Source organism: Delphinapterus leucas, chromosome 1 (assembly GCF_059928025.1).
Source record: "Delphinapterus leucas isolate spDelLeu-1000000601 "Yukka" chromosome 1, BTC_Dleu_Yukka2, whole genome shotgun sequence".
NCBI classification, from domain to species: domain Eukaryota; kingdom Metazoa; phylum Chordata; class Mammalia; order Artiodactyla; family Monodontidae; genus Delphinapterus; species Delphinapterus leucas.
This window is the reverse complement of record NC_143129.1, coordinates 99,989,025-100,002,221: the sequence shown is the minus strand read 5'-3', so window position 1 is coordinate 100,002,221 and position 13,197 is coordinate 99,989,025. Positions and strand designations below refer to the sequence as shown.

The 13,197-nt window shown below is 34.4% G+C and overlaps 1 protein-coding gene across 1 annotated transcript in view; it reads right to left on the bottom strand.

The window, feature by feature from the left end:
* The window catches only part of COL11A1 (collagen type XI alpha 1 chain), a 196,802-nt gene that overhangs the window by 50,057 nt on the left and 133,548 nt on the right, over positions 1-13,197 (bottom strand). Inside the window, exon 43 of the mRNA XM_089918904.1 lies at positions 3,796-3,903. Coding sequence (XP_089775030.1) covers positions 3,796-3,903 — 108 coding nt within the window. The remainder of the gene's footprint in view (positions 1-3,795; positions 3,904-13,197) is intronic.

The window sequence follows — 13,197 nt, the reverse complement described above, 5'->3', positions numbered from 1 at the left end:
GGCTGTTAGCTTTTTAAAAATTTTTGTTTACTTTTAGACAATGACATCATTTTCCTCTTTTTAAAATTTAACTATATTGTGTAGTTTAAAAAGTATAGGCTTGAGGGCTTCCCTGGTGGTGCAGTGGTTGAGAGTCCACCTGCCGATGCAGGGGACAGGGGTTCGTGCCCTGGTCCGGGAGGATCCCACCAGCTGCGGAGCGGCTGGGCCCATGAGCCATGGCCGCTGAGCCTGCACGTCCGGAGCCTGTGCTCCACAACGGGAGAGGCCACAACAGTGAGAGGCCCGCGTACCGCAAAAAATAAAAATAAATAAAAAATAAAATTAAAAAAAAGTATAGGCTTGATAATAAAGATGGCAAAAAATCCTTTCAGAGCTTAAATAAGTGATTTCCTAAAAGTCAAGACTTCATCAGTTCTGTACAAAGTTATTCCTGATTGCAGTTGGTGGTTCTATCTTTTCTCTCATTACACAAGTTGGGAATCCATGTCATTAGTTCCTGCATTTACATTATCCTGCTCCCCACCCCTCTGTCCCTCACCACCTCTTGTCCCTTTACGATGACTAAGTTTTATCTCTTGAATATATTTACTTCTCTTTATCTCCACCATTAACATCTTACCCCAAAATACTAGTAGGCTTCCTCTCAACTATTGTAATGTTTCCTTCTTATCTCACATCTATTCTTACTTCCAAGCTATCCTCTGTGCTGCAATCAGAGAGACAATCATCTTACCAACATTCTTTATAGTCAATTTACTTGTTTACCATTCCTAAGGTAAAGACCAAGCTGCTAGTGTGGTCTACCATTACCTGGCTCCTACTACCTATGGAACAGCCTCCAGCCTCCCTTGCCCTTGCTCTCTATATTTCAACCCATGTAGATCTTTTTTAGTTCAACTTGATGCCATACCCTTCCTGTCACTTGGCCTGAGCACATGTTGTTCACTTAGCCTGGAATGCCCCTAGGAGGACCCTCCACTTAGTTAATTCCTCCTCGTCTTTTACATTCCATCATCAATGTCCTACCCAAGGAAAGGATCTGATTTCAGCTTAGGTCCCTCTGTTATAAGCTGACATACACCAGTACATTTCCTTATATCATTAGCCAGAGTTTGTAATTATACAGGTACTTAGTGATTCTTTGCTTATTATCTAAAGCCCCATCAGACAATAAATTGTGTGAGGGCAGAAGTTGTCTGATTTTGTATTCCATTGTACCTCGCTGGCCTGTGGCCCAGGGTAGCCATTTAAGGCTAGTTAGTTAATTGCTTAATGACAACAAAAATAACAAAATGTCCATAAAACAAAGTTAACAAGTTTATTACTTCATTGGGTTCCATACGATCTTATTGTATTTTTCAAAACTATGCCATAATTATCATTTAACACATACCTCTGATGTCACACTGGAGACCTTTTATTTCCTTCAAATTAAATATTGCAATGTCTCAAAACTATCTCCACTCATAAAATGTGCTGTGCTATTCACAGTGAATGTCACTATTTTGAACACATGAGCTGATTCAGATATTTCTCCTTAATTTGGATTTCCTTGAGAGACTGAACTCCAAAAATCAATCCTTTTATATGAGAGTATCTGTAAATAAGACAGATTAATTCTTAACTGCCTTCATTACAGTACACATAATCTCTAGCCAGGAATCACCTGCTGTTTATTTCTTCTGATCTTGGTCTGTGTGGAATCTATACCAATATATCAGATTTATATTTGCGTTTAGGAAGAGGTAAAAGACTTTGCTTAACATCTTAGCCAGCGTCTCCATCCGTTTTTACTAAACGTCTGCATGGAGGGCTATGGGTATTTTCACCCAACACTTCTATAACCATTTGATGCTACCATCCCTAGATAGATAACTTCTTCAAAAGTACTACCTAATACTGTGTCCAGCACTTAGTTGCTCTCAATAACTATTTGTTGAATAAAAGAACAGTGGAGGGCTTCCCTGGTGGTGCGGTGGTTGGGAGTCTGCCTGCCGGTGCAGGGGACACTGGTTCGTGCCCTGGTCCAGGGGGATCCCGCATGCCGCGGAGCGGCTGGCCCCTGAGCCATGGCCACTGGGCCTGTGCGTCCGGAGCCTGTGCTCCGCGACGGGACAGGCCACAACAGTGAGAGGCCCACGTACCGCAAAAAAAAAAAAAAAAAAGAACAGTGGAATGAACACCTTGGAGTTTTTGTTGTTGGTGGGAATAACAGAGAGAACAGGTGGGCAGAACATTCTCCTCTCCCTCCCTCCTCATAATACCACCAATCACCAACAAAACCTGGGCCAAATCTTATCTCTGAAAAGGGCTTCTGTCAATAATTTCTCCTCTATATCACCAAAGTAATTTATTATCATTTTCAATACTTTTCCATATTCTTGTCTTTGTTTCTTTACTTTTTCTTCATAAAGTCAAGGTATTTAAAACCCAGCCTTCAATTTATTATCTTCAGAGAATTCTTGGCTTCTCTAATAAGTATATTCTCAATTGGTATACTAAAGCAATGCATATCTGTTTTCTCTGTATACATTCTTCATTGTGTTGTGCCAATATACGGGTGCCCTGAATTTTTGAATGAACTTGTATGAAAGGGCCTGAATCTATATGTTTTATATCCCCTCCCAGTGCACAGTACACTATAAAAGTTTTATGGACAAATCTTTAGTGTCTGAGATTGGTTGGAAATATAGAAATTGTAAGAAGGAGCCAAAGAACAATTTTTTATAGTTGTCTTTTAACATCTCAGAAAATAATGTCTAAATTTTCAACAAATTTACTAAGCTGGAAATATATTGCTTTAAAAACTTCTCAGCAATTAAAAATGCTTTCTCTGTCACCAAAAGATTCTAACCACAGGTGATATGGTCCTATTCTAATATTCTAAATGTGTCTAAAAGATAGTAGATTACAGAAAAACAGTCACTTTAATTTGGAAATACTTAAACAAGATCACAAACAGTAATGTCAATGGACAATGAAAGCAACTTGCTAAATCTCACTCAACTTGCTAAAACTAGGTCCTTAGTGATTAAAAGGTATTTTGAAGATTATAGGCTTAAACTAGATAATATATGTCAAAACTTACATATACACAAAAGTATTGAACTTGTATTTTTTGCATACAATGATCAGCAATTTTTATATATATTTACTGAACAAGTTTGTGTTTTAACCTTGGAGGATGAGAGAATGCTTTAGTTGTTTTAGAAAATTAATATGATTAAGTGAAAAGCAGGAACAAAATTAGGGGAGAAATCTTGATGATGAAACTTAAACCTAATGAACAGAATATATCCATAATTATTAAATAAATATAAGATAAAATAATTGACCAGATGTTTTCCACCTCTTTCACTGTAGATCAAAACTCAAATCACAGGAGAAGTGCAGCCTCTATGCGTTTCACTTACAGACCATGAAAGTGATTGGAAATTAAGTTGTACTACAAGATGAGTGAAAAGTGAACACTTTTCTAATATAAAGCAGCAAAGTATGGTTTTAATCAAAAGACCAATTTTATCTTTCAAAAGGAACAAACTCAGAAGCCTTTCACATTAATAATATCCAACTCCCCCACAGATATTAGGGTTTCATAAAATGTGGAAAAATGTCATCTCATTTAATGAATTTGAAATTTTCTGTATTATAAATATAAAAATAAGTGTGTTTATATGCCAGGCACATATGCAGAAAGAATGCAGTGGACTATGAAGAGCTAATATCCTTGAATAAAAAGTAATAACTTGTGCAGGATGACAGTATAATATATTCCTCCTTGAAATTACTTACAGGAGCACCTTTCTCTCCAGCTGGACCAGGAGGACCCTGAGGTCCTGGTCGCCCTGGCAAACCAATTGGGCCAGCTGTTCCTGCTGACCCACGTTCTCCTGGTGAGCCCTAGCACAGGGGAAAAAAGGTATTTTGTTATTAATGATGGAAAAAGTTACACTTAAGAATCACTTATTTAGTTGTGAAATCTTACAGTTTACATAACATAAAAGTCACTTTTAGACAATTTTAAGATCTCAGACAGGAACAGTACTCACAATTTAAAAGGTTAAGTTCTAGCCCCAATATTAAGCACAGATACTAAAGTTAAGAAATACTGATAAGAAGAAAAATATTTCAAAATTATATATCTTTAATATTTTACAGATGTTTTCTCTTTTCATTTAAGTGTTCACAATTGTTCACGATGTTTTATAAGACATAAATCCAACAGTACCTTCCTATACAATTTTCTCCCTGTATTATTCTGGATTGGCATGATACACTGTCTAGACTAGCATTTTTCAAAGTGATTTCTGGACTTCACCTCAAACTTGCTGAATCACAATTTCAAAGTCCTAAAAATGAGTTCAGAAATTGTCATTGCTTTGAGGTACAAATATAATTTTTTACATAATAAAGTTCAATAATCACTATCCCAGAGCTTGGACTTTTTCCTGAAAATAAGTCCTTAAATTTATCTTAGAATTCTGTAGGGACCATTGGGTTTTATTATGAACACTAACTAGATAATTCACATTTGACTAGGTACGTCCAATTGAGTTTCAAAATAGAGGCTATATATTTTCAATTAGTTTGCTTAAAAAATACCTAATATGTAAAATTTTAAAAAGTGTGGATACTGCCTTCATATTAATTATCTCTATCAACAATTTAAGAAAACATTATTTAAAGCAAGAATAAAAGAAATGCAAATGTAGATTTACTAAGTCATGTATAGGTCAAAGATAACCTATTTACCATTTCCAATTTTATTTATTGAAAGATAACAAGAATATTGTCTTTGCATTAGATTCCTAGATGGGTGGCTAAGTTTTAATTTATCATTTTCTTTCAGGATTGAACTAATGTGAAATATTAGAAAATATGATTATTAGCAGCTTTCCTTAATAATTAAGAAGTCTAAATAATAACATCATCATTTTAAAACTCAAAGAAATGATTTATAAAAGCTGGAAAATATAGTACTGTCATATTTATCTTCTAATATTACTCTCCCTATGTAATTAGAAGTCATTTTATTATACAAATATGAATTATTGACTTTGTTCTAATTTCTATTTTTATTAGCTAGAGAACTAACTAAATATGAACACAAGAACAAAGATAATGACAATTTGTATTGATGTAGTGCTTAAGAGTTGTGTGAAAAATAAATTTTTACCAATCATAATTCAAATACTAAAGAAGAAGAGATTACAAAGGAAAACTTCAGTTAGTATTTTTTAAATAATAAACATCTGTCCTCTGTCAAAATGTTATTTTTAATTTAATAATATTAAAATATTTAATGCAAAAGAGTCAACCACAAGTGGTGTGACTGTTAACCAGATGGCAGACTTTGGATGAATGATTCCAGAGGCCAATGCAGAAATTAAAAATGAGAATAGAGTCCTCTGAGTGCATTCAAGAAGTGCAGCCCTAAAAGTTGAAGGCATGCAAAGATTTGTCTCTACTTAGCAGAAACAGCAAAGAAAGAAAGGAAGCCTGGAGGCTGAGGAGGAGGGCAGGGGAGGGAGGAAGATGGACAATGAGAGAGAGAAAGAGAGAGAGAGAACAGAGGAGGAAGACAAGGATTAAAAGGAGGAGAAGGAGAGCAAGGATCCTGAAATTGAGAGGTGCAAAGAATTTTGAATTACAGAAAAGAGAGAAAGAAAAAGTTCAGTAATGAAAGCACTCTTTTTTGGTGTAAGTATAAACAGAAAACAATATACAGTGTGACTAGGGTGATTCTGTTTTATTCAGGTAAACACTATCATCCCTAAAGATAAATCTCTAATATCTGAAAATTTGATTTCTTGAGGATGAGTGTGCATACAAGGTGGGTGTGTTACATTTTCATTTTAATATTTTACTTGTAAAATCTCACAAAAGCATTACTACCCATTAGTGTTATCAAATCTAAACTAAGCATCCAATTTAAGAGCTGAAATATTTTATTTGTAATTGATGATACAAAAAGAGATGCAATTTTGATATGTCAGGCCATGAAACCTTTCTCTTTGATCCTGTTTTAAATTTAAACCCCGACTTTTCAAAGACTACCTGAGGAAGATATCATTTTAGACTGTGTTGAGCTTGACAGCTATGAGACCAGAATGATAAAAGAGGAAATTCACTAGAAAACAGATGTGTATATTAAGAAAATTTATTATTTTCCAACTATTGAGCCTACTAAACAACTATTGTGCTAAGTACTTTACAAATGCAATATAATTTAATTCCTGTACGACTTGTTTACTTTTCAGGTAAAGGCGGCCATAAGGCCCAGTGTCTAGCTCATGTGCCCTGATTCACACAAAGTTTCTTCCTGCAATACAGAGTACTCCATAAATGGTGAAGAAAATATTCCCTGGTTGTTCGTACCACAATAATTCACATATATTATGCTAAATTTTAATAAGTAGAAGAAATAGAAGCCATTTAAGACCACTTCTACCAGAACAAGCTCACATTGGTTGAACACTTTCTAAAATGAGAAAACTTAAAAGAATTAATGGCAATGCTTATCTCCTTTGTCCAAACAGTCATTCTCTGACATTCATACAGTCTAGATATTTTTGATAACGGCATGCTCTGCAGTGATTTTATTTTATACATCTATAAATGAAAAGTGAAAATCTCTGATGATAACTACTGATTAAGCACATGCTGTTATCAACATACAGAACTTATTTAAATATTCCCAGGTCAACTTTTAAGAGTAAGTCTTATGAATCCTTTAATCCCAATTGAATCACTGAAGAAATTCCATTAAAAATGAAAATTTAAACCCGATATTAAAAAGAGAACACATTTAACAAAAATATAGTGAGACTACTCTCTTGTGACACTGATTGGGAATACAAAATGTATTATGGCAGGCATCAGCCCTTAAGAATCTCACACTGCAGATACATTTTTTTCCATAAAGGCTAGACAGTTATAGTTATAGAATTTATTGCATTGTCCTATAACTGGCTATAGTGAAGAACAGAGGGCTTTATATTTGTCAGATAAGTGAACAATTACATCTAAGATGAACATGTTTGGGTTTAAACATAGGTTAAATGGATAATAATAGGCTCACAAAGGTAAAATTTTTGCTTGTTTTTTAAATTGATCTTCAGCCCTCTGAGTACTTACTGGCACATAGCAAGCCCTACGTAAAAGTGTCAACTGTATGTGTGATCTTTTCCTTCTCAGCACTGAAACCAGTAGCTTTCCCATCTTGAACAAACTGATTAACTTCTATTTGGCTCTATTTTCTCACCAACAAAATAGGAACAGAAATAATTTGCCCTCTGTTTTTTCTGATATTATTGTGTTGATACATCTAAAGTCTGTCCTAAAATATGAATGCAACAGATGTTGGAGTACTGTACATGAACAGCTACATACTTAAGTGTAGATATGCAATCTCAAATGATTGCAGAAGTTAAATTTTATAGGAGAGAAAATTAAGATCCAGAATGTGTATGGTATATCTAAGGCCATACCGTTAAAGAGTAGAGCTTTTCCCACAAAACAGTATTTTTAATCCTAATTTAAACTGTTTACATACTCATCTCTATAGCAATGATAAATATTTTACCCATCAAAAGTGCTTAACTGGAAAGAACTCAGAGAAAAAGAGGCTAAAAACTATAAAAATATTTCCCCAATTTATGATTTAAATAGCAATGGACACAAGGTAAATTAAAAGTTTTCTAAAGGTATGTATGGAATTACAGGAATTATAACAATCGTAATATCATGAATTATTCTGTTATTTTAATACTAAACAGCAACCACGATAGGTCACTTATTTTCAACTGAAGTTTGGACATTTACTTATTTTTAAAAGAGAGGAATTTACATTTTTATAGTTAGTGACCTCTCTTTAAGTTTATGTTAGCTTTATCCTCTTCTGCAGCCCTTTTCCCTAAACCTTGCAATGGTAATAAAACACAAGTCAATAGCATCAGTTTATTTCCTTGAAGCAATGAGAATAGTGGTTATTTCTCTAACTCTTCACACACAGGAGAACCCCAGATAAATATTTTCTGTTATATTCACTGGGTGTTTCATATTCTGAGAAGCATTTGTAAAGTAAAGGAAAGAGGTAAACAGAGAAATCATCTCATCAGCTTTCAATTAGAAGGCAGCCCACTAGAGAGAGGAAAAGAAACATAAACACAAGTCCTTATGAACAGAGCTATACAAGTAGAAAGCAAAAAAAGAAAAAAGTCTGCCCCTCTCTTTGTAAAGCCAAGTTGACCTTCGTGGCAAAACTAGTTTGAGGTAATTCTCACTCTGCAGATTACATGTATTTGAGATCAGATAAGCTGAAAATTCAGATAAAATATCAAGCATTACCAGAGTTTAAAACATAAATTCTGAATGATTAAGTTAAAGTCCTACAATATCTCAGTCTTCGGTCACTGATCCCACCACCATCTCTCTACATGATTCATCCTGATTGGATGTCATAATAGCCCCCTGAGGTCTAACTGGATTCCAATAGAGAAAGTGTGCTTTAATTTTAAAAAGAATAGAATATGACCCAGTTAGTAAGTATAATCCTTCTAAAAACTTTTCCAGCTCCTTGTTTGAGAAATAAGTAAAAAGCCAGTGAAAAGAAGGTTCTCTGGAATGGGATGTGGACAAATAATTAGAAGAAATAGGAATTATGATAAGAAGGGCATATAAAACCCTAAGGGAGAGACAACAACAGGAAGAAATAATAGCACATAAAGAGGAAAAGAGAGAATCATCAGGGGACAATCATGAAATAGGAGTCATAGGAAAGGAATAAAGACTGATACGTTGCACAGTTGTGAAATCTTGGACTTTTACCTGCAGCTATGTGCCTGCCCCCTCCCCATATACATTCTCCATATTAACTCCCACTCCTGGGGACGGGGAAGAAATGTGGTTGTAAGGATAGAGGGCCTTTACCAGCACACTATTTTATTTTTTTAAATCTCCTTATATTTAGAGAAATAACTGTTGGCAATGAGGAGATTTTTAAACATTATTATTATTATTATTTTATCTTTTGGCCACACTGGGCAGCATGTGGGATGTTAGTTCCCCCACCAGAGATCGAATCCATGCCCCCTGCACTGGCAGTGCGGAGTCTTAACCACTGGACTGCCAGGGAAGTCCCTGAGGGGACTTTTTTTTTTTATCAGAAAAAGCATATGAGGGAGAGATTATTCAGGGAATACATTTTCCTTGATTTTGTTTTATGAAAATATAGGTGGTAAATGCAATCTGAGAACTCGTTTGCATAATATATTTGTATATACTGTGTTAACATAAATATAAAATGTTTACTCAGTTTGTGTTCAACATATGAGAAAAACGCTGTGTTGCCTTCCTCTCTTGCTGTTCAGCCCCTTGCTTCTTCCTGCCTTGCGTGTGTGCATCAAGACACCCACTTAGCGAGTAAACCCCCTGAGATGAGAAAACATGCCCTGCTTTGATGGGCATCTATTACCAGCTTTTTTGTACATCATCACGCATACAGAGAACACTTGGTTTTTGCCAGATTTTAGAAGCCCAAAGTCACAGTATCCTGTTGGGATAATTTTGTTTGTCTTCAGCAGGAGGACTAAAAATTGTTTCTCAATATACATTCACTCCGAGTAGCTAGACCTTCAGAGAACTACGACATTGAGATACCAGTTCTTTGCTAAGAGGACTAAGACAGTGATGAAGACTTCAAGACTAAGTCTAACCCATGAAAAACTTGCTTTTCATAGATCAAATTGATTTTTATTTATATCTTTAACTCCAACCTAATTCCTTTAGGGAAAATACATTGTTTTCACTTCGACTTCTTTGTTCTATCTTTTAATATATTACTCATTATTTAACATATTATTTTATCTATTCCACATCCATCATCCTCAGTAAACCATAAGCTCTATGCAGGAAATGTCCATTTAATGAATCTATAAAACTCCAGCTTAATAGATTGTCTGGCATATTCAGATATTTATTTAATTATAGTTTTCCATAAGAAAAGACTTACAGCAGCTTACAGGGAAGACATAAATAAAAGGTAATATAAATAAGAAATGTTAGGTAAGAAATGTAAAGAAGCAAGTAACTTTTTTATTGGCAAGAAATAGGACTAACAATATTAGTAATCTAAAAATGCATACTAGAGACCAAGGCTTTTCCCAAATGCAGGTCATGATCCATTGATGGTTTATGAAGTCAATGCAATGGGTCTTGTACAGCATTTTTAAAAAGTAACTCTAATAAAATAAAGCAGATAATATTAAAGTACATTATATGTACTTTTTGTATAGAGTTGAACGTAAAAAGTTACAAAAACAGTCAAAAAGCAAGGAGTTATCTTCTCTACTGTGTCCCAAATTTGAGTCCATTATTTCCGTAAGCCATGACAAAAAAAGAAATTTAATTTTCGTAACAGTTGAAAGAAAAAAGAAACCCAGCTAACTGCTCAAGAAACTACAAACATTTCTAATGCTATTATTAGTAAGAGATTTCTTCTGAGGATACTCATAATAGGAGCCTTGCATACAAATCTCCCATATCCTCAAATAGATACTTTTGGTCGATACAACTCTACACGTTATAGTTTCTCTAAATACAAGCCAATGGCATCATAGCTAGACCTATCAGAGTTCAATAAACCCACTTCTATAGGCTGTCATAACAATGTGATACAAACAGTCTGGCCTATGTTTCCAACTGAATAGATTATGAATAAAAAGAATAGATGTTAAATATATTTATAAATGTATACATGTACACACGTATAGATGGATGACTATTAAATATATTTTGCTCTGTATGGGCCAGAATATATTGAAAGGGTATAGTGTTTGACGTGCATAACTGTGACATGTACACACTTTACAAATCTCACTGTGAGCAAGAACTGTTGATAAAAACCCTGCTTTTAGTTTTAGTTCATTGACATCCTATGCAATGAGGGAATTTATTATTTCTCTAGTATTCCAGAAAGACAGCACAACTACTCTCCTTAAGAATTGTATTCTAAGGAAAAAAATTAAGGATTCAATAGTATACTGGAAAATATTTATGGTCATTAAGGATCCAACTTGTACATCTGTTTAAGCAGTTTAATCTTCGATTCATTCAAGTTAAGAATGATTATAAAGAGCACATATAGGAATATTAAAGCCTAGTTAGCTGTAATATTAGCTCCTCTAACTCTTTTCCTATTGAAAAATTTTTCACCAAAATAGAGAAGGATGAAGAGGACTTGGAAAACTGCAACTGAGAGAGACAGAGAGAGAGGGAGAGAGAGAGAATGTTAGGCCAATGTCTACAGAGTAAGAGATATACATGTTTGGAAATGGGTCTATATAATGTGCTGTGGTGTTTCGTTTTCAAAGGACTATGAACTTGGGCAAGTTGTTTACCTTCTCTAAGTCTCAGATCCCTTGCCTTTAATAATGGAAAGATAATATCTACTGGGCCAGGTTGCAAGAATCAAATAAGATAATAATTATAAAGTTCTTAGCATGAGTTGAAAGACTAAATACTCTTAATAATTTCCTTTCCCTTTTCTACTTCCTTTACCATCCACATCTTTCTTTACATTTTTTCCTTAGAGAACTCATCACTTTAATAGTTGTTCCTTCGTATGCATAAGTGCTGAATCTCTATCCCTCTCTGTTCCTGTGAATTTTAGTCCTGCACTTACCAATACTTGGTAAATATCCCTAAGGTGAAGTTAATATGAGATTGATACAGACTCAGGAGTTCTACAGGATACTCTTACACCTTTATCCTTATGCATTACAATTTCATTGTCTCTCACCAACTGACCAGATATTTTCCTTTGATATTTCGATGTCACATCTTTGATCAACATTGCAAAATGGAACATGTTATCTTTCTTGCCGAAGAAGTCAGCACTCCTTATTCTTTGTTTTTACTTTCAGTTGCAAGATAATCCCCCTAAGTCTTTAATCTCAAAAAATGATAATTAACATGAACAAATTTTCTGAATAAATTATAGTTTACATCTAGAAAATCAACAACTTTTGTTTTAATCTTGGTAATTTGGAATTAAGAAATCTCAAAATCAAATTTCACATGCATGTAATTGCTTTAACTGGAGTAAACTGAGGCTTGTTTAGCACTTGTTATGGAGTGGGAGTCATCATCATGAACCTCTTTATTATATTTTACAGCAATTACAGTAATAGCATAAAGAACTAATAAATGTGGATGATGTCTTTCCTTTTAGTGATTCCTTTTCCAACAACTTTGAGGAAGAATTTTAATTGGTTGATGTCTACTGAATTGGGTATGTTAATTTATTGTAAGAATAGATTCTAATTCCAAATAAATAAACTCACAGTCAGCATCTGTGGAGCATTTCTATTAGCAAAATTTAAAAGCCTTTTAAAATCTTTTGTGACTACTAAGAGGCTTTGAGCTTTAGTGTGAGAGTGTTTTGTGTTTGTCATTGTTCCTGACCAGGTAAAACTGACCAGGCACCACTAAATTTGTCACTCCCCCAAGGACACAAGCTTGAAGTCATCATTCAGTTTTCATCTTTCCTCACTGCCCATATCCAATCTTAGTAATAAATCCTACTATCCTGCCTTCCTAGTGTTTGTTCCATCTGCACCGGCCTTTGACTTCCCACTGCACTATCATTGGCTCACTTACATTATGACATTGATCACTGACCTTTTATGCTCAATGAGTCTCTCCCATCTCTGCTATGTATTACACACTAATGATAACTTTTTCCCTAAAACTTTATTAAATTTGTTTGCTCCAAAAAACTTTGTTTTTTTACTCCATTTACTCTAAAAACTTCAAATCTTCAAATTACTTCAACTTGTCATTTTAGAGCTTCAATAATCATATGGCACATTATATTTCTGTTTTAACATTATATTATGTAAATACATAGCAGAGTACCTGGATCCTAGCAAGAATTCATCACACTTTAGTCCCTCTCCCAAGGTGTCACACTTTGGTAAGACCAGATGTTCCCTAAACACCTTACCCCTTTCCTAGTATCATTCTCTAGATCTTAATGATTTTGTAATCCTCTATACTCTTTGAAGCCAAGTTCAAGGGCCACCTCCTGCATGACCCTTTTACTGATTTCTCTTCTCTTCCCCTGCCCTTGAATAATTAATATTTGTTGTTTGTATATCATTAGGCATTTAATCACTGACTGTCTTATAGTGC